At 49.7% G+C, this 21,773-nt stretch overlaps 1 protein-coding gene across 4 annotated transcripts in view; it reads left to right on the top strand.

Annotated features, from left to right (window-relative positions):
• LOC133346512 (adhesion G protein-coupled receptor L4-like) overlaps window positions 1–21,773 on the top strand; it is a 72,446-nt gene that overhangs the window by 39,868 nt on the left and 10,805 nt on the right. For all 4 annotated transcript variants that reach the window (XM_061558145.1, XM_061558148.1, XM_061558146.1 and 1 more), the window contains 11 exons: window positions 1,126–1,142; window positions 1,949–2,039; window positions 3,292–3,371; window positions 10,629–10,748; window positions 11,166–11,352; window positions 12,528–12,635; window positions 15,383–15,600; window positions 16,851–17,000; window positions 18,328–18,534; window positions 19,414–19,515; window positions 20,009–20,127. In XM_061558145.1, coding sequence (XP_061414129.1) covers window positions 1,126–1,142; window positions 1,949–2,039; window positions 3,292–3,371; window positions 10,629–10,748; window positions 11,166–11,352; window positions 12,528–12,635; window positions 15,383–15,600; window positions 16,851–17,000; window positions 18,328–18,534; window positions 19,414–19,515; window positions 20,009–20,127 — 1,399 coding nt within the window. The remainder of the gene's footprint in view (window positions 1–1,125; window positions 1,143–1,948; window positions 2,040–3,291; window positions 3,372–10,628; window positions 10,749–11,165; window positions 11,353–12,527; window positions 12,636–15,382; window positions 15,601–16,850; window positions 17,001–18,327; window positions 18,535–19,413; window positions 19,516–20,008; window positions 20,128–21,773) is intronic.

Here is a 21,773-nt window from a genome sequence, read left to right as displayed (position 1 = left end):
CTAACGAAGGAGACACGGGTGAGCGTCCTGGCAAAAGGAAGGAAGCAATGGCGAGGTGTGGTGGATTCAACTGCATTGGCAGTGATGAACTCTTGACCTTCAGTATCTAGTGCATTCATACGTGACCAGGCCAACATAGCAAACTCACTGCGTATGATGCTCTGGTTTAAGTCAAAACCAAGAACCACCACAACCTCCAATGTATGTGCTTTGCTGGCCTTCATAGGTTCTCACTAACAGCACTTGCACCTTTCTATTTAAAGCTTTCGTGACTGCAGGGATTCATCTTCTTGGTTCTTTCTGTAAAGTCACGTGGAAGGGAAATAATAAAGAATAAAAAATAAAACATTATAAAATAATTCTTACGACGTTTCGGCCACAACGCAAGGTGAAGAACAGGTCTGTCGGAAAAACAGCGTCAGACGCTGTCTTTCCGACAGACCTGTTCTTCACCTGAGGACGGCTGCTTGCGTTGTGGCCGAAACGCCGTGAGAATTATTTTATTATGTTTTATTTTTATTATTTTATTATTTCCCTTCTACGTGACTTTACCGAAAGAACCAAGAAGAAAAAAGCACTTGCACCTTTAATCGACGAGGCCATAACCGGTGCGTATGTTGCTTTATTACCTGCTCTATAGAGGCAAACCGGGGGCATGGTAGTTGGTATATTTACGTGGGGTTAATCACAAAAACAAAGATCCCCCGCGTAGCCTGTATGGTCTGTTAGGACAATTGTTGTTAGCAAGCACCTATTAAGAGTGGCTTCACGCACATAAATATACCAACTATTCAGAGTGGTGTGAGTAACGCCAATCTCAGACTTCTTTGTCTCCCCATTACTTATGTTTACACATTGTGCCAGACAACTAATTTGAGGCTGAGTTGACCTAAGGGAGGCCCAGAACAGTTTCAAACGCCACTGGCCACTGTGTTTTTGGATATCCAGAACTCAATCTCTGCTCATCAGTGCCGTACGCAACGCAGCGTGCACACTACTGCACTGCCACTCTCCACGCACACACCCATAGCAGCACGTACTACTTACACTTGCAGTTGTACGCGCGTCTAAGAATCCACTGAGTGTATTTTTATTGACTGCTGCCTTGTTTTTTTTTTCACACAGTGATTACAGTCAATAGGGTAAGATCCTTTCATCCTTAAATCATTATAGTAGTTCCTCGGTTAACTTATTGATGGACTAACCTGTGGTGTAGCCATTTAAACTGCTGGGTACACACACACACCAACTTATTGATGGACTAACCTGTGGTGTAGCCATTTAAACTGCTGGGTACACACACACACCAACTTATTGATGGACTAACCTGTGGTGTAGCCATTTAAACTTCTGGGTACACACACACACCAACTTGTGTGCGCACACACACACCAACTTGTGTGTGTGTGATAAATGTAATTAGGAGCAGGTGGCACAGTGGTTAGCGCGCCGATCCGAGTTCGATTCCCGCTCACGGCCGACACCAGTGACGATCATCTGAACTGGTCCTGGGCCTCAGCTGGTGAAATGTGCCGACTTTGCCGTTAGGAAGACAAAGGCGTCCAGGCATGATGCTGGCCATGCCAGCCTTCATTGCTGTTGGCTGATTGTACTTGCCCCAAAAGTCTGTTAAGGCTATATGGGGAATCTTTGTCTTGATACACGACATACATGTGTTATATCTGTATTTGCTATATGTGTGTGTGATAGATTACGCGTATTAACAAAAACATTAGTTAATAACACAAAAGATATAAAATCGGTGACTTTTATGTCAAAGGCCATTCTTAATAGCAGCTGAAGGTTCATGGTTTTAATTGTGCACCACTGAAAGCCTTCTCCAAATGATAACATTAAAGTGTTACTAGCCACATGTGCGTGCGGCGTACGACTGTGTTTGTGGTATACACATGCGTGTGATGTGCGTGTGATGTGCGTGTGTGTGCAGCATCCGTGCCCTGCTGCGAGCGTGTGCGGTGTCACGTTTCCCAAGACCTCGACAAACTTTGCGATAGTTCCATGTTACCCCAACTCCACAGGTAACCAGGACACATTGTAAACACACACACACATCCTCATATACAGAAATAATATACTAAGATCCCCCGTATAGCCTTAACAGACTTGGGGAAAGTGCTGTTAGCGAGCACCTATGAAGGCCGGAACGGCAGACGAGGCAGTGAGTGGCTAGCACCACGCCCGGCCGCCTTTGTCTCCCCAGTGATGATGTTTGCACAGCACACCAGGTACTCATTTGAAGCTGAGTCTACTTCGGGGAGGTCCAGAACCAGTTCAGATAAGCGTCACCTGTTGTTGACCGTGAGCGTGAATCGAACTCGGGTCGCCGGGCTCGCAGTGCAGCGCTAACCGCTCCACCCTCATCTACACACACTAATATAGGATTATCCATACATACATACGCACATGCAAACCCATGGGGGATTGTGTGCTTGGAATTCCACTGAGAGAGATGGAAGAGGAGCACGTGGAGTAGAGAACATACACAAGGTTAGAGACCTCGCATTGACACATTGGGCAGGGCACGCATCCAAAGCGGAAGGGACGACAGCTGTAAACGGAGTAACGGTACGGGCAGAGCCCTATCAAAACAATGACTAGAGGCACGAGCGTTTGTGCTTAGCATTCGTGTTTATAAAATCTTCAAAGTGCTTTCATAGATAAATTTCGATTTAAAGCCTTTCGTGACTGCAGGGATTCATCTTCTTGGTTTTTCCGGTAAAGTCACGTAGAAGGGAAATAATAAAATAATAAAAATAAAACATAATAAAATACAATTCTCACGACATTTCGGCCACAACGCAAGCAGCCGTCCTCAGGTGAAGAACAGGTCTGTCGGAAAGACGCTGTCTTTACGATAGTCCTGTTATGTTTTATTTGTATTATTTTATTATTTCCCTTCTACGTCACTTTACCGAAAGAACCAAGAAGACGCTTTTATATTTGTTCACGTAAGAGAGAGAGAGAGCAGTATGACACGCCATTCTCCTGTTGCACTCTGCGGAGGGAGTGAGCGCTGGGAGTGACAGAGGAGGGCAACGTATTCCAACTAGAGGTTTTCATCTTGCCTGGACCGGTAACCCCCTCCTGTATATATCAACATTTTAAATTAAATGAAAGAGGGAAAAAAACTCTTTCAAAACTCGTAAATGCGTTTTTTTTCCTTAATTGCAGTCGGTGACTGATGGATGTTTTTTTTAAATAGTTTGGTTCGACTCTTGCTACGCGATTTACCGGCGCCTGCTTCGGCACTCACACGACGCTTTGCTGCAGGTTTCGCCAACTATTCCTGCCATACCGCAAGCGGCAATTGGTCCAAGAAAGGGCCCAACTTCAAAGGCTGCATCATCGAGGTGAGGCCGGGATCACTGACGACAGCTGTAACGGCAAGACCCGTATTCACATCGCCTTGGCGTTTGGCTACTTTTACCTCCGTTTTTATCTCAGATGCCCCAGGTGCCTCACTTCACGAAGCACCTTAATGAGCTCGCTTTATTAAATCTCCTCAGCAGATCGAAGGAAAATGAACCCTATCCTCCGTGTTTATACAAAAGCTTTTATTTGGTCAAATTTGTTATCGTCTGAAGGAAAAATTTGATGGCGTTCAAGCACTGCTTTTAAATTGGAAACTTTCAGTTGGTGCTCACGGTGTTTTAAATTAAATAATAATAGCAGCCTGGTCAGGCACAGGGACAGTGTCCCCAATAGTTTGAGGACCATTAATGAGATTTGAAGTAAAAAAAACATATTTTCATTCTTGTTTAAAATATTGCATATGTTGTTTGTCTATTAATTGTGATTCTTAAATATTTTATTTGTACTCTTTGGTTCTTTCGGTAAAGTCACGTAGGTAGAAGAAGTTAGGCGTTTATATTTATAGATTTCTGCAGATCGATTCCAACGTAATCGAACGTCTGTCCGTGCGCCTCTGTCGTTCAGCGATCATCGATCTAAACGCCGAACTTTATCTGTGATGAACGCTGCACTTACCGTCGTTCTCGTGCAGGGTGCGCGTAGGTTTGAACGATATTGTAAACTCTTTTGTCAAGGCGCTCTGCTCCTCCCACTAGCTTATATACGCTGCCAAGCTTAGCAGTGTTCATTGGATCACTGTCTTACCGACAGCTCTGTTTCTTCACCTGAGGACGGCTGCTTGTGTTGTGGCCGAAACGTCGTGAGAATTCTATTTTATTATGTTTTAATTGTATTATTTCCCTTCTACGTGACTTTACCGAAAGAACCAAGAAGACGTTTGTGGTTGTTAAGCGTTAGTTTAGTAAGGGTGCAGTTAAATGTTGATATAGTAAAGGCGTGCTTGTTATTTCCGTCAGGGGGTTGGGTTAGTTCAGTAAGGGTGTGGTGGTTGTTATTTTAGTAAGGGTATGGTTGCTGATGAGTGTTAATTTAGTTGAGTGTGGTTATTGTTGTGTTAAGTACGTGTTGTCGTATAACGCCGTGGTCGCAGGGTAATAAATTCCAGATTCGCCCACGGACCCCACACACAATCTCACAAATCCTGCTCCGACTACCGAGTTCTGCCTAAACCAAGCCAAGACGTCGCTCAGTCCCACGTATTTATTTTATCGGTCTGGTGTAACATTCCCGTGTAAATCTATGGGTCCTGTTTGAGCATATGGGTTTTATTCTGCGTTAACGTTTTGCGGTCCTGGCTTGAAACTGGCAATTTAACTGCTTGAATAGAGTTCCAATGAGCGGTTGTTGGTTCCTTGTCTCCCCAGACGATCTAAACCAAAGCTCAGCATTTTGCCAGCCAGACGGGCTGGTGGTGCTGGCACAAGATAAGGGTTTCGTCAGTTCGCAGTTCCCACATGGGACCGTGCATTGCCCACGTGGGCTGTACTTGTACTCAATAGGATTGAACAGTTTCCCACGTGGTTTATACATTGCCCAATGTGGCTTGTCCGGTGAGGCAAAGCTGAGTGAAATGTGCAAGACCGTGGATCAACGTGATTAGGTCCACTGAGCTTTCAAGTTCTTTTTTAGAAGTGACCTGGCAACAAATGATAAAACTTCCACGAAGTGGCTTGTCGTGTGGAAGTTTATTGCAGTCAAAATGCTTTAAACGCACGTTCATTCTACGGAAGATAAAAATCCACACGACCACGGGGAAAACACGCAAAACTCCAAATATACAGGCGTTAGGGTCGGGGCGTCGGCATCGAGATTTTGACCCTGTGTGACAACAAGGCGGACTGGCAACGAAATCGTAAAATAGAAAAGGTGTTGGGTGCTTTGGGCTTGGACGGGACATTTGGCAGGGAGCCACAGCGATGGTGGTAGCCAGGACGAGCAACTATAGGAGGGAACATGCCCGAAAGGACGTCGACCGTGGATATGGTGTGGAACGAGCTCGGGTGGAGTACGCGTATGTACTGTGTGCACGTTGAACTTCTTTCGCACCGTACGTAGCCAATCGTGCTAAGCAGTTTGAAAGAAATGCGTTTTCAATCTCGATTTGAGCTGGATGGATTATTATTAATCATCGCCTTACTCCCATACACCATTTATTTTTGTGCCATTTGTAAGTTTAAAAAATCCCTTTGAGATGCAGCTGTGGTTAAGTGCCATGTAAACACAAATCCTTGGAATTGGCACGGCGTGGCCACAGTTATTTCCTCGGTACGGCGTGACCACAGTTGTTTCCGAAGCTGAATGTCAGAGCTGGGACGGGCGACGAATATAGAAAGTAGCTGCGAATTTGGACATAAAATAGAATGAAAATCTTACGAAACCGTCAAAAAGAACTGCACAATTATTTCATTCACGGTGCACGCATCGAGTCGTGGGTGCGTTTTCCGCGATGAATTAACATTTTGTGGAGACGTGCAATGTATGGCAGTGGAACGCATGAGACCAGCAAGGCAAAAATAGAGAAACGATACTCGCGAGGGTTAACGAGAAACATTCTGAAATGTCACCATGGGCAGGATTGCGGCTGCTCATCACGTCACTGCGGTGGCGACGTCATGAGAGGGGGCTGAATCAATAAATGCCTCTAGAAATCCCCCTTTCCCATGACAACATACAAGAGTAGGCAATACAAACGAGACCAACAGTACCAATGTGACATACAATACAAACGAGACATACGATACAAATGTGACAGTCTACCTACGCTTGACTTCTCACAATGCATCGTTTCTCATTTTGTCAGAACAACGGGAAGGATGAACGTGGGTCATGACCTATGGCCCATGGGGCGTGCGTGTGTGTGCGTGTATGTACGTGTGTGTGCGTGTGTGTGCGTGTGTGTGCGTGTGTGTACGTGTGTTCGCGTGTGTGTGCGTGTGTGCGCGTGTGCGCGTGTGCACGTGTGTGTGCGTGTGTGTGCGTGTGTGCGCGTGTGTGTGCGTGTGTGTGCGTGTGTGTGCGTGTGTGTACGTGTGTGTGCGTGTGTGCGCGTGTGTGTGCGTGTGTGTGCGTGTGTGTGCGTGTGTGTACGTGTGTGTGCGTGTGTGTGCTTGTGTCCGAAACTTGCGTTGGGGAGAAGTAGCACAGCGGTTAGCGCGTTGCGAAACGAACCCGGTGACCCGATTTCGATTCCCGCTCACAGTTAACACCAATTACGATGATCTGAACCGCTCCTGGACCCCCCCCCCCCCAAGGTTGACTCAGACTTAAATAAGTACCTGATTCAGCGTGTAAACCTCCGAATTAGGGAGACAAAGGCGGATGGGTATTATGCTAGCCACCCACCGACTCGTGTCCAGCGCCCGCCGTCATAGGCGCTCGCTTCCAACACTTGCCCCGACATTTTGTTAAAGGCTTTTCAGGGGGGGATCTTTGGTTTTCGTGCATGGTAAGGGCTGGCTGCCTTAACATCCGATGGACTTGTGCAGCTTCTACTGACGCTTTTGCTGACGTCGAAGGCCGGCTGTGGGAAAGTGTCGTTGCATGTCGCGACATCTCAGCCACACTGCGGAACTCCGTTCTTGCCCAAGTCACGGCGTGGTCACTGGGCATAGAACAAATTCAACCGCACAGCCCCACGCGAATCGATCAAAATGAAACCCCTTCTCAGGAGGGTCCTGCATTGGAATGTTTGGCCAATTCCATTGCTGAGTATTTGGCTTCATGTCGAAGGAAACCCTGAGATTTATCCGGCAAAAACCCACCACGCATACCAGGAGGGTAGCACATATTCAAGAAGCCATTGGGTTGTACTGTACTGCGAACTCCTGGCTGCCTCGAGTTCATTGAGAGTTGCACAGATCTGTACGTGTTCCACCAACCCTCGTCTCCACCAACCCTCGCCTGCATTACAGGCATGCGCGTGTGTGTGTGCGTCTTGTGTGTGGAGTGATAGTGCAATGGTAAGCATCCTGTACTACTAACCCAGGGTACCTGCGATCGATTCCCTTCCGCGGCTAGCATCAGTAGCAATTATCTGAACTGGTCCTGGGCCTCTCCTAGGTAGTCTCAGCCTTAAATGAGCACCTGGTGCGAAGTATAAACATCAGCACTGGCCACCACACCAACCTCCTGTGCTGTGCCAGCCTGAATAAGTGCTCGCGAACAGCACTTGACCCAGCAGGCTGCAAGGCTGTCTTTGTTTTCGTCTCTCTCTGGGTGGTGTGTATCTTTCCCAGTGATTGCACACGCTGTCCCATTTACAGGAAGCAGCTGTAGCTGCGTATGGCGAGCTGGTCCTTTTTAGTAATGCCCCGTACATTCTCAGACGCAATTAGAACTCACCCACACTGTTGCTTGGACACTCAACCAACCACTCACTCACCCACACACACAACAAAGACAAAGATCCCCGTATAGTCTACGCAGGCTGTAGGGGCAAGTGCTGTTAGCAAGCACCGATTAAGGCCGGCATGGCACATGAGGGGATCGGTGGCCAGCACCACGCCCTGCCGCATTTGTCTCCCCAGTGTTGATGCTTACCACACAACGCATCAGGTACTCATTTGATGCTGAGTCGACCTTGGTGAAGAGACCCAGGACCGGTTCAGATAATCATCACTGGTATTGGCCGTGAGTTGGAATCGAACTTGCGTCCCCGGGTTCATAGTGCAGCGTGCTAACCACTACACGACCGCTCCCCACACACGCACACTCATCAACACATGCAGCATTCAGCCAGCTGTATAAACTCCACATTCCCATGACAGGGACCAGTGTCTACCTACACATGGAAAGTGCAATTGACGTCCCACACAAAATGGAGATGATGATAATACTAAGAATCCCGAGTTGACCCACACTGGAAATTGAACTTCCAACCTTCTGTTATCTGACCACAGCTGCACGTGGCGGATGTGTAGATTTAATCACAAACAGCGGGGGGGAAAGGGAGGGGTTCTGAAGGTCAACTTTTGTCTTGTTAAAATTAAAATCCTCCATATCCCCCAAGGGAACAAATTAGCTGTAGGGTAACGATTCACTCTCCTCCTCCCTCCGGCAATAGTCACGATTTGGGGCGCCGCTGTGGTGGCTAGGAGATGTTATCTCCCTCGCCTGTTATACAGGAGGTCGTGGGTTCAATCCCGACTCTGACGCCTGCTGCTGCATATTTGGAGTTTGCTGTGTCTTTCTCCTCAGTTTTTCCCTGCACATTCAGAAACATGAGTATTTCGCTGCTATACATTTCACTATGTAAACTACTTTCGCTGAGCAATAATTTGTGACCAGGTCACTTATGAAAAAGAGCTGTACTGTATAGCTCAGTGGGCTTTACCTGGTAAAATAAAAAAATAGTTTAATAGTAAATAGATTTGGCTTCCCCATTTTATTATTTTTTATTCTGAAAGAGAGTAGAAATGAGAGATACACTACAGATGAGAAGGTCATTTGTACTTTCTGTCTTGTTTGCATTGCCTCGTTTGTAGTGCCTAGTTTGTACTGTCTGGTTTGTGGTGTCTAATTTGTGGTGTCTCCCTCATCCGTACCGGCTGTCTCAAATGTACCAGTGGCATTATTTCCATTCCCTCGTTTGTGCATGTGCCACTTGCATCGTCCCGGGTAGGCATTGTCTCTACGGTACCTCGTTCGTCAGATTGTGCTTTCTGCGTAAGACAAAATAAAACGTGACACACACAACGCCGCCCGTCGATGCACCATTGAATCAAGCGATGCCCATCGTAAAGCGGGAACACTGAGACCGACACCAATCCCCTGGGCCCCTCTGTTCTTCTACCGAACGCTCTGCCACCAAATATTCGCCGAGACATCGCGCAAAACCACAAGGGAGTTCACACGTCATTCACCTAGTGACGAATTGCCACGTTCTGTTCACGTGACACCGCCACATCGAGGAAAACAAAGCTGTGGAGGTGGCCATTGTATTGTGAGAGATTAGCATGTCAATGTAAGAGAACCACCGCAACGGCGGCTGTGTTAGTGAGACATTTAGCCTGTTAATGTCAAGACGTTTAAGGAGATGTTACGAGCAGTGCCCATTGTCCGATTGTCGATAATAATGTCAGAGTGGCAGCCAAGGACCTCTCGTCCCCTGTCCTTGACCTCTCGTCCCCTGTCCTTGACCTCTCGTCCCCTGTCCTTGACCTCTCGTCCCCTGTCCCTGACCTCTCGTCCCCTGTCCTTGACCTCTCGTCCCCTGTCCTTGACCTCTCGTCCCCTGTCCTTGACCTCTCGTCCCCTGTCCCTGACCTCTCGTCCCCTGTCCTTGACCTCTCGTCCCCTGTCCTTGACCTCTCGTCCCCTGTCCTTGACCTCTCGTCCCCTGTCCCTGACCTCTCGTCCCCTGTCCCTGACCTCTCGTCCCCTGTCCTTGACCTCTCGTCCCCTGTCCCTGACCTCTCGTCCCCTGTCCCTGACCTCTCGTCCCCTGTCCTTGACCTCTCGTCCCCTGTCCTTGACCTCTCGTCCCCTGTCCCTGACCTCTCGTCCCCTGTCCCTGACCTCTCGTCCCCTGTCCCTGACCTCTCGTCCCCTGTCCTTGACCTCTCGTCCCCTGTTCTTGACCTCTCGTCCCCTGTCCTTGACCTCTCGTCCCCTGTCCTTGACCTCTCGTCCCCTGTCCTTGACCTCTCGTCCCCTGTCCCTGACCTCTCGTCCCCTGTCCCTGACCTCTCGTCCCCTGTCCTTGACCTCTCGTCCCCTGTCCCTGACCTCTCGTCCCCTGTCCCTGACCTCTCATCCCCTGTCCTTGACCTCTCGTCCCCTGTCCTTGACCTCTCGTCCCCTGTCCCTGACCTCTCGTCCCCTGTCCCTGACCTCTCGTCCCCTGTCCCTGACCTCTCGTCCCCTGTCCTTGACCTCTCGTCCCCTGTTCTTGACCTCTCGTCCCCTGTCCTTGACCTCTCGTCCCCTGTCCTTGACCTCTCGTCCCCTGTCCTTGACCTCTCGTCCCCTGTCCCTGACCTCTCGTCCCCTGTCCCTGACCTCTCGTCCCCTGTCCCTGACCTCTCGTCCCCTGTCCTTGACCTCTCGTCCCCTGTCCTTGACCTCTCGTCCCCTGTCCTTGACCTCTCGTCCCCTGTCCTGACCTCTCGTCCCCTGTCCCTGACCTCTCATCCCCTGTCCCTGACCTCTCGTCCCCTGTCCTTGAACTCTCGTCCCCTGTCCTTGACCTCTCGTCCCCTGTCCTTGACCTCTCATCCCCTGTCCTTGACCTCTAGTCCCCTGTCCTTCTCCAGGGTCCCGCGAGGCCGACGTGGCAGCGCTGGACTAGCGAGATCTGTGGAGCCATGACGGAGGCCGATGACTTCATGGGGCACGGCGACGACGCGACCATGGAGGTGCCACTCGCTCGTGCATCGCCCAGCCACGCACCGTCCACGCAGGGACGGCACTCGCCACACGGCTCCCTCACCTCGCCGCTCGCTCACCTCGTCACTCGCTCACCCGGTCACTCACCTCGTCTCTCACTAATCGTCACTCTCGCTCAACTTGTCTCTCACCTCGTCGCTTGCTCACCTCGTCGCTCACTCACCTCGTCATTCACCTTGCCTCTTGCTCACCTCATATGTTGCTCGTCCCGTCGCTCACTCTTCCCGCTTCTCGCCCACGCCATCACTCTCACACCTCATATTGCTCACCCCATCTCTCTCTCACATTGTCACTCACTCAGCTTTTCATTGTCTATCTCACTCCCCTATTATCCTATTCTTTCCGTGTCTCTCCGTGTGTCCCCCGTGTGTCCCCCGTGTCCACAGTGGGCAGCGTCCTTGGCGGCGGCCCTGCTGCCCCGTGAGCCCCCGCGGGACTGGGCAGAGCTGCCCCCCGCCGAAGCCGTCCACATCCTGTCCCGTGGCCTCGCCAAAATCGACAAGGCCATCAGCGTGGCCGCCGCTCTCCTCAAACGCCCAGGGCAGGTCATGCGAGGCCAGGCTGATGGGAATGGTGAGGGATGGCGGGAGGGTCTTCAGGAGTTGATGTTTCATCGCCCCGTGACGCTTCTCCTGTCTCATTGTTTTTGTTGTTGTTGCTGACGATGAATTGTCACGGTTTTGGGCTTGCAATTGAATTTAATAATCATTTATACTTGTCTTATTGTTATTGTCTTGTTCATATTGGTTCTTAGGAAAACGAGAATCATAATGTCCTAATCATTTTCTGCCATTGACTTTAGAGGAGAAGATAGAAACGAGTTTTGTCCGTGTTACCGTATGGGTCAGAGAGCCGTACTTTCGTAGGGCAACTAATAATTAAACTTCTGGCCCTTAAACGCATGTACAGTACACACTGTGAGTTTCAAGCCAGGATAAAGGTGAGCAACGTGAAAGTCTCGTGAAGCGTTGTAGAGTCATTTATTTCGTGTTAACCGTGACTACTTAGCCAGATCATTGCAGATGCAGCCGGGAAGAGGAGCTTTGCAATTGGTCAGACACATTTCCAGGGTGGAGAAGGTAGGGCAGCTGGGTTTACTGAGGCAGGCATCAGAGTTGCACCCAAGGGAAGACCTCAAGTCAGATGGGGGGGGGGGGGGTTCTGTCAGAGTGATCGTTCAAGGACATCTCGATTGTTTAGCAGCGGGTAGAAAGGAAGTGGAGAGAATGCGTGTGCGAGTTTAGTACACACTGAGACAGGGTGAAAACTTACTGATGAAGATGTTGATACAGACCATCCTGGACCATCTCAGATGTCAATGTGTACATTATTGTAGGTTTCATTCAGTCTCCTCTGAGAATCATAAACACCTTGGTCTGGCTCTCTGAGCCCCGAGTGTTTCAAAAAAAAAATACGAAACATTCTGAACTTTCCTTGTATCCTTTGAGTCTCAAGCAACAACCACAAATACATATAGAAAGGCCATTAAACTCTGAAGCATCAACACAACACAAAGGAGTGGACTGGAAAGTGGCTGTAAGTATTGTTGTGTCAGCAATGGCTTCAAGATGTCTTCATCCAGCCGTGGATTGATCATGACTGGTGATAATGATATGTCATTTTCAAGATGCTGTTGTTGTGTTATAGCTGATGAATTGTTGTTGTTATCTGTGTTGAGATATGGGAATGTAGTTTGTTATTAACAATTGTTACTTTTAATATTTGTTTATTTTTATTGGTTTGTTTAGAGCTGGAGGTGATGTCTTTGCACCCTGGAGTTTCCAATCTTCATTTCGTCTCGAGCGGAGTCGAAGCTGGCATCTACCTGAGCGTCAACAACACGGAACTCACGCCTGGTGAGACACATTCATAATGGTTGGGTCAGAGACACTGAGAAAGAGGAGTTCATATCGGGCATATCAGAGGCAATGAGAGGGTTTCACAATAGCCATATAGGCAACTCAAAATGAGAAGGATTCATTATGGCCGTGTCAGGGACACGCAGTAAAAGTTTTTATAATGACCAACCCCTCCTCTCACACCCCCCCGCCCCGCCCATCTCTGTGGTTTCCGTCTGTGTGTGTGTGGTCCCGGATTTAATCTGAAACCCCACGGGGGCTGAGACTACGTGACGGCGGGCAGGGAGCGCGTGCGGGGCTGAAACACACCAAACACACGACGTCCGCCACGGCGAGTCCACACAAATCCTACGATTCCAGACTCGCAGCGAGCGGAATGCTCCACACATGCACGCACAGCGGCGGGTTCCGCGCGTCCAGAATCGCAGCGTGAACCCGTCGCTCCTCGCGCGCAAATTCTATGCCGTGCGCCGCATCCCGAGTGCGAGGCCGCTTTTTAATCGATTCGCTTGTTAAGAATTCAGCGCGGTGAAATTTAACATTTGCACTCCCAAACCAGCCGGGTTCGACTCGGCCGCGTCACTCGCACCGCGATCCACGTGCTCATCAGCATGGGAACCTGACCCAGGCCTGCACTAGGTTCACTCAGCCCCAAAACGTACGTAGCTTGCCAAACAAAGCTTTTTGCTCCATTGACTTCCTGAATGGAGCACTTGGCATGGAGATAATGAGGTCCCAATTACTCAATTAGAGCTCGCTAATGGCTTCCTGTTTAACGAGTCTCCCCAGAGAATCTGGTCCTGCACACCCCCCCCCTCTCCCCCTTTCAGGGACCACCTCAGCCCCCGGTTGGTTCCCTTCTTTGGCTGCCACTCCAACTTGAATCTCAACCACCGGTGGCCACCATCCCTTCTAGTGATGAGTTCTGGCCAAGCCCACTTACTTTGCTTAACCTTGGGAATTTTGTCATGGAATCTGCGTTATGTTCTCCAAGCCACGTGTTGTTTTTTATCAAATTTAATCGGCTCATACTCTAGGATGGACAGGATGGATTATTGATTGGGAAGGCAGTGAATCGATAATGGCTGCTGCAACGTCGTAGTTTTTTGTTATTTTCTTTGAACCTATATACGTGACTTTACCGCATGTGATCTACCTGAGCGTCAACAACACGGAACGCACGCCTGGTGAGACACATTCATAATGGTTGGGTCAGAGACACTGAGAAAGAGGAGTTCATAATGGGCATATCAGAGGCATTGAGAGGGTTTCACAATAGCCATATAGGCAACTCAAAATGAGAAGGATTAATTATGCCCGTGTCAGAGACACGCAGTTAAATCACATGGTTGAGGAGAAGTTAAGTACGGTTTATGTTTATTGTACACAAGTTATATGCTGTTGCTGTCTCGAGGCTGGTGGAATGAGCAAAACTGTTGAGATAGAAAAAAGAGGAACACAAAGGGAAATGGATGGCAACAACGAGACACATTTTTTTTTAATCAACTCTGGAACCAAATCCCGACCCCGAACCGTAAATATCTAAAGTGCTTGAGGGGAGTGATTTCCATTCGATGTGTTTATTGTGTTTGGAAGTAGTTTTGTTTAATTTATTCTGAAATTAATTGTAGATCTTTATTTGCATATTTTAATGTTTTTTTGTTGTTGTAACAGTTAACTGGTGTTTGTTTTTGGTATATTTTTATAAGCACGCCGGCGGTGACGTTATTTCACTTACTCCGCCTTGTTCCGCCTGAAGGTCGTGAGTTCAGCTGTTGACTCGGCCTATCATCCGTCAAGGGTCAATAAAAATGAGTAGTTATCTTATGGAGGAAACAACTCTGGCATAGGCATGTGGCATTACACTCTAAGGACCCTGCCTAAAAAACTCCTTTGAGCAGTGAGGCAATTTGACTCGGTATGTTCCGCGCGTGTGTAACTGCGTCGCTATTTTCTTGATTCCATGAGCCGCGACTAGTTGCCGTGACGTCCCGGCAGTGTTTTTTTTGCGGTCGTGAGTTGGCCGCGAATTATGGCTATATCCAGAATTTTCCGGGTTGGTCTCACTTCACGGTGGCACTATGCTCAATATAAATGCACATGTCAGATGCTTTCCATCTTTCATTATCTCTCGCGTCCCCCGTTGAGAGTCTATCAAACTGCTCACGTTGTCCGACCGACCGATTACGTTACCTTCCTATTCCCCTCTTCCCTTCTGTTTCCTTGCAGAATCACCTTGCTCATATCTGCAGCTGACCCTTGTGCTCCATTGACAAATAAATTATTAGCGCGATGGGCCTTACTCGAAATAAACTGACTGAATATGTGCTCACTAACAGCACTTGCTCCAACAGTGAACATGTTCTACATGGGGGATCTTTGTAGATTTGTTTTGTGTTGGTGATGTTTGTGTAAGTTTGTCGCTTGAAGGGATGATGGCCAATAGTCAAGAATAATAACGGAGTGGCTGTCAGGCAATAGAACGCGTCTTGAGGATATCCACCGAGCAGATGCAGCGATTAAATCAGTTCGTTGGCAGGATTGTAGTGGTTTATCCGGCAGTGGAAAGACCACGGCTGATGATGATGTATCTCTGTGCGTGTCTGCCATTATCTACGTCGACTCATCAGTCAAATAAAGTACCTAAAGGTCATGGTGCTTAATGGGTGCTAGCTCACAGCACTTGCCCCTACAGTCTGTTAAGGCTATACGGGGGATCTTTGTCTTCGTGTCTGCCGTCACAGGCGCGGCGGCGGTCTCGTTTGGCTACAACCCGCACGTGCACTCCCACCTGCCCCCCCTGCCCCTCGTCTCCGCCGCGGACGCCCCCCCCGACTCCTCGCCTCGCGGCCCCCGGCGCATCATCTCGGCGGTGTTGTCGGCCACGCTGCTGCCGAGCACTGCGCGCCACGTGCATCTCACGGGGAACGTGACCTTCAGCCTGAGGCTCTTGGAGAACCCGGTGAGGCTCACGCGATGTCGCGTCAAAGACGCACGCGCGCGCGTGTGTGTACAGTTCACCATCGAACAAAGACGGTCACCGCATCGCGCGCTTTCAAATGCGCTTCTGCGGCCGTCTGGAACGCTCTTCCGATATTAGGAAGCCACCGGAGCCATGCACTTTTAAATGGAAATGTAAAACTCATTTCTTTGGAAATGAGTTTTACATTTTTGTGTTTAGATTTGTTGTCCTTCCCCCGCACCTCTGATCAGCACGGTTGGCTGCAAAGAAATGCAGCATACATGTGCACGAGTATAGCCCTTTTGTCAATCCACTGCTGGACAATGAGCTCATGCAGGCGAGGGAGGGTTATTTGCCGAGTTGGTGAAGGCGGTGAGCATGGCACCTCATGAAGGCCGATGCGGCCTGTAGTGCGGATGTTGTTAACACCAGGTACTCTACCTACTCATTATGTCGAGTCGACCTAGGGGAGGCCCAGAACCAGCTCAAGTATCACGTGACGACTCGTGGTAGCCGTGCCTGGGATTTGAACTCGTGTCGCCGACTTCGTAGCGCACTCCCACTGCGCCGGCACTCCCCACTCATCACATTAGTCGGCTCACTTCCTGTTATTGTAGCAGGTGTCCCCACTACACAGCTCCGTGATTTGACCCTGAATCTTGGCAGCCTTGGCACCTTCTAGCACGAGGAAATGCATCGCAGCGATCCGCTTTGTTTAAGGCCACTCCAGCGGCCCCGTGTGGCTGTGAGTGGTTCTGCGTGGCACTGGACACGTGTCTGTGTGTGTCTGTGTGCGTGGGGAGCAGTGGCGCAGCGGTTAGCGCGCTGCGCCACGAACCCAGCGACTCGAGTTTAGGTTCCCGCTCATGACTAACACGATTATCTGAACCGGTCCTGGGCCTCCCCTAGGTCCACTCAGCTTCAAATGAGTACTTGGTGCGGTATGTTAACATCGACACTTGGGAGACTAAGGCGGCCGGGCGTGGTGCTGGCCACCCCACCCCCTTCGTGTGCCGTTCCGGCCTTCATAGGTGCTCGCTAACAGCACTTGCCCCAAAACTCTATACAGGTTATATGGGGGATCTTTGTCTTTGAGTTACACGCATGTTGCCTATACAGGAGACGTGTCACATTCTATAGACGTGTGTGTTTCTATAAAGGATACGTGTCATGTGCACATGCTGTGTGTGTGGTTCTCTGAAGGAGATGTGTCGCATTCCCATGCCGTGTGTGTGTGTGGTTCTCTGAAGGAGGACGGGCTTGTGCAGTGTGGGTTCTGGGTGGAGCATGCCAGCACGTGGAGCACGCTCGGCTGTGAGGTCGCATTCCTCAACCACAGCCACGCGCACTGCTCCTGCTCCCACCTCACCCACTTCGCCATCCTCCTCGCTCACCGCCCGGTGAGATACATGGACACACGGGGGGAGACACACAGTGGGAGGGGGGGACACGGAGGGACAGGCAGCCATACGCAGTGCTCCTGCTCCCCCCTTACCCACTTCGCTATCCGCCTCGTTCATCGCCACGTGAGACATGGAAGGGGACACGCGTGGACGCGGGAACAGCGGCACACACCTGGAGACACGCGGACACAAGGTTAGGCATGGGGAGCCACTGTCAGTCACGTGGGCATGGGGTCACACAGCGTTAACCTCTTTAGATTCCTCATTGTGCCGTTCATGGGAAGTCCTGTTTGGAGACAGCAGAGTGCACATGGGGGTGGCAATGCCAGTACCACACTGGACTGTGTTTGTCTGCCCAATGCCAATACTTGCAGACTGCAGCAGATACTGGGTTAATGTCAAGTCAACCTCGGATAGGACCCAGGACAGATTCAGACACCACTTAGCACTGATATTGTTCATAGCTGCGAATCTAACCCAGGTCATTTGGATTGTGGTGCAATTGCACGAACCTGTGTACGTGTGCGCATGCCGCCGTGTGTGTGGGTGCATCCACGTGTGTGTGTGTGCACCAAGTCATCCAATTGTGACGTGTGCATCTCTGCTAACACACACCACGCGAATACACATCATGTGTATGCATGTTTATGTATGTGCATATGTGTTTATATGTATGTGCCTACCCCTGTGGACGTGTGTGTGTGTGTGTGCGTACACCTGTGTGTGTGTGTACACCTGTGTGTGTGTACACCTGTGTGTGTACACCTGTGTGTGTGTGTACACCTGTGTGTGTGTGTACACCTGTGTGTGTGTGTATGTGTACACCTGCGTGTGTACACCTGTGTGTGTATATGTGTACACCTGTGTGTGTGCCAGTCATCTCAGTCAGTCAACCCATGGTCACCTGGGTCTCTCCCGTGACCTCCTGCCAGCGAGCCTTCAACACTTCACGTGGCCTGAAAGTGCACCTAGCCTGGCACAAGCACCGTGATTACATCGCCACCACTTAGTGGGGAATCGCGTTGTTGTTATTGTTGTTGTGTGCCACTGTGTGTGTGGGACGAAATAAAATTAAAATGATGCAATGTGTAAGCATCAACACTGGGGAGATGAAGGCAGGTGGGCGTGCTTGCTGGCCACATGCCTCCTCATGTACCATGCGAGCCTTCACGTGTGTGCTCACAGTACCTGCCCCAGGAGTCTGTTAGAGGCTATACGGGGGATCTTTGTCTTTGTGTGTCTGTGTATGTGAGAGTGCCCCTGCATATGTGTATATGTGAGCATGCGTGCGTGTGTGTGTGAATATGTGTGCGCGTGTGCCCAGGTATCGGAGCACGATGCGTTGATCCTCTCCGTGTTGACGCGCGTGGCGCTCTCCGTGTCGCTGGTGTGCCTGGCGCTGAGCGTGGCCACGTTCATGCTGAGCCGTGCGCTGCACGGAGCCCGCAACTCGGTGCACGCCAATCTGTGCGCGACGCTCTTCATCGCCGAGTTCATCTTCCTGCTGGGCGTGCATCAGACAGCATACACTGTGTGTGCACACACTCACATACACACACTCTCACACACATACACACACACATACACACACACACTCACACACACATACACACATACACACACTCACACACACTCACACACACTCACACACATACACACACATACACACTCACACACACACTCACACACACACTCACACACTCACACACATACACACACTCACACACACACAAATAGATACACAGACAAAGGTCCCCATATATGCTTTAACTGACTGTTTGGCCAAGTGCAGTTGTGTATGTACAACTTCTTTCACACCGGACGTAGCCAACCGTGATAATTGGAGGTGTGGGGAAAGGACAACAAACTAAACAAAGACAAAGATCCCCTGTATAGCCTTAACAGACTGTTCGGGCAAGTTCTGTTGGTGATTACTTAAGAAGGCCGGGATGGCATATGAAGGGGTGGGTGGCCAGCACCACGCCCAGTCGCCTTTGTCTCTGCAGTGGCGATGTTAACACACCGCACCAGGTACTCATTTGAGGAGTCAACCTCGGCAAGGCCCAGGACTGGTTCAGATCATCTTCACTAGTATTGGCCGTGAGTGGGAATCGAACTCGGGTCACCGGGTTCATAGCACAGCGTGCTAAAACCGCTGCATTACAGCTTCCCACATGTGCACAAAGACAAAGATTCCCCATATTGCTTTTAACAGACTGTTAGAGCAAGTGCTGTTATCTATGTATGTATGTTGAACTTCTTTTGCACCGTACGTAGCCAACCGTGCTAATCGCAGGCGTGTGGGAAGGAAAACAAACTCAACAACTACATCTACAACACACTCTCGCAGACCACACGTGCCTGTGCCGGCTTTAATAGACGCTCGCCAACCGCCCGGGTGTGCGTGCAGGTGCTGTGTAAAGTGATCGCCTACTTTCTTCACTACTTCTTCCTCGCCGCGTTCACCTGGATGAGCCTCGAGGGCGTCTGCCTCTACTTCATGGTCGTGCAGGTGCCTTAGTCTGCCTCTATGAGCCTCGGGCGCTCACACTACAGCCCAAACACCACGATATTATCTTCGTCGGGGAGCCTCGGCCCTTAACTGTAAACCCTACGAATCTTACAAGTGCCTTGTTCTGGCTCTGTGGGTTTTAAGCAATAACAGTTAACTTTTAGTCATAGTTGTACATTAGTCTGGTTCTCTGAAACTCAGTCGTAAGCACTGGCCTTTTAAGAATCATAAATATGCATGAGTCTGGCTCACTGAGTCTAATTATAATTAATTAAAACGGAACCCAAATAAGCATAAACATGCCTTAGTCTGGCTCGATAAGTCTAATTCATTACTAGGTAACAAAAAAAATTCATAAACATGCCTTAGTCTGGCTCGGTGAGTGTTGAGTTTTATCGCTGAACCTTAGGACTCGAGTCTTCGTCTATTTCCACGAATCTCAGCACCCCCCCCCCCATTGCCATCACCCCCCCCCCCCACGTCTCCCGTACAGGTGTTCAAGTCACGTGACCTGCCCGTGCGCTCGCTCTACGCTGTCGGCTACGGCGTGCCACTGGTCATCTTGATCCTCACATCGGCTATCGCGCCCGGCTCTCATGGAACCGACAAATAGTGAGGCATTGCACACGTCGCCCCCATCGGCTTCACAATGGCCGTCTCGTAGTTCTTCACTTTGTCTTTAATGCGTTTGCAGTTGTCATTGTTGTTGTTATTAGTGGAAGCTTTTACTGTCATTCGATTGGCGTCTAACTCAACTTGTGAGTGCTGTTAGACACCCATCCCCAGGTCCTGAGTTCTGAGGATGGGTGCCTATCTATTTGCTGTGTCATGTTCATAACGGCCTTCTCATTCTCGTAATGGTTGTGTCATGATCGTAATGGATGTGATATGAAGGTTATTTTCTGCTTAATAAGCATTTATTGGTGGAAATTCCACATTCCTATGGTGGCGGTAAGTCCAAAGTAAAACCACTATTGACCTTCCCACGAAATTATACTTATTTTGTACACCCCAGAGGATTGATGATGGGTCAACTTATGAATGGGATTTGAACTTGTCATTCAGATTGTGAGTCAAGTGCACAGGTGATGGCGGTAACTAGATTTATGAAACAGCTTTCATAATTCCATAATAGAGGTTTTTTTTGGGTTCGATAGCGTAAATATATAAATGTGTCGTTAAAGCCCACCACCACCCGCCACAGCCAACTAGTGAGGGTTGTCACGTGAACAGAACGTGGCCAATGGAGAGCAACAGAGCAGCGCCACCCTGCGGCTGGTAGGTCAGGGACACGCTTGCTCTTCACTCCGGCAAGGATCACTCGAAGTGCCCCGTACTCAAAAGGCCACACTGAGCTATAGTTGTGATTTTTATGGTTCAATGGAAATTTCCAAAGGCAGATTAAAGCATGTTAATGGGCTGAGTCAACTCCCAACCAGGATTTGAATTCACAACCTTCTGACGTCGAGGCGAGGCTCGCTCGAAAGCTGAGCCACCAGGACCGGTGTTCATGTGTCTGTGCTGTGTGTCTGTGTCATGCTGTGTGTGTGTCTGTGTCATGCTGTGTGTGTGTCTGTGTAATGCTGTGTGTGTGTCTGTGTAATACTGTGTGTGTGTGCGGTGTGTATGTGTCTGTGTCATGCTGTGTGTGTGTCTGTGTAATGCTGTGTGTGTGTCTGTGTAATGCTGTGTGTGTGTCTGTGTAATGCTGTGTGTGCGGTGTAATGCTGTGTCTGTGTAATGCTGTGTGTGTGTCTGTGTAATACGGTGTGTGTTGTGTGTGACAGTTGTATGTGCAACGCTGTATGTGTTGTCTGTGTAATGCTGTGTGTGTGGTGTGTGTCTGTGTAATGCTGTGTGTGTTGTGTGTGACAGTTGTATGTGCAACACTGTGTGTGTTGTCTGTGTAATGCTGTGTGTGTGGTGTGTTTCTGTGTAATGCTGTGTGTGTTGTGTGTGACAGTTGTATGTGTAACGCTGTGTGTGTTGTCTGTGTAATGCTGTGTGTGTGGTGTGTTTCTGTGTAATGCTGTGTGTGTCGTGTGTTTGGGGAGCGGTAGTGTAGCGGTTAGCGCGCAGCGCTGCGAACCCAGGGACGCAAGTTTGATTCCCGCTCACGGCCAACACCAGTGACGATTATCTGAACCGGTCCTAGGCCTCTTTCCCTAGGTCGACTCAGCCTGAAATGAGTACCTGATACAGTGTGTGGTAAACATCGCGACTGGGGAGACAAAGGCGGCCGGGCGTGGTGCTGGCCG

This window comes from Lethenteron reissneri, chromosome 24 (assembly GCF_015708825.2).
Source record: "Lethenteron reissneri isolate LAM-NWPU_2019-01 chromosome 24, ASM1570882v1, whole genome shotgun sequence".
In the NCBI taxonomy this organism is placed as follows: Eukaryota; Metazoa; Chordata; class Hyperoartia; order Petromyzontiformes; family Petromyzontidae; genus Lethenteron; species Lethenteron reissneri.
This window is presented reverse-complemented; position numbering and strand designations above follow the sequence as displayed.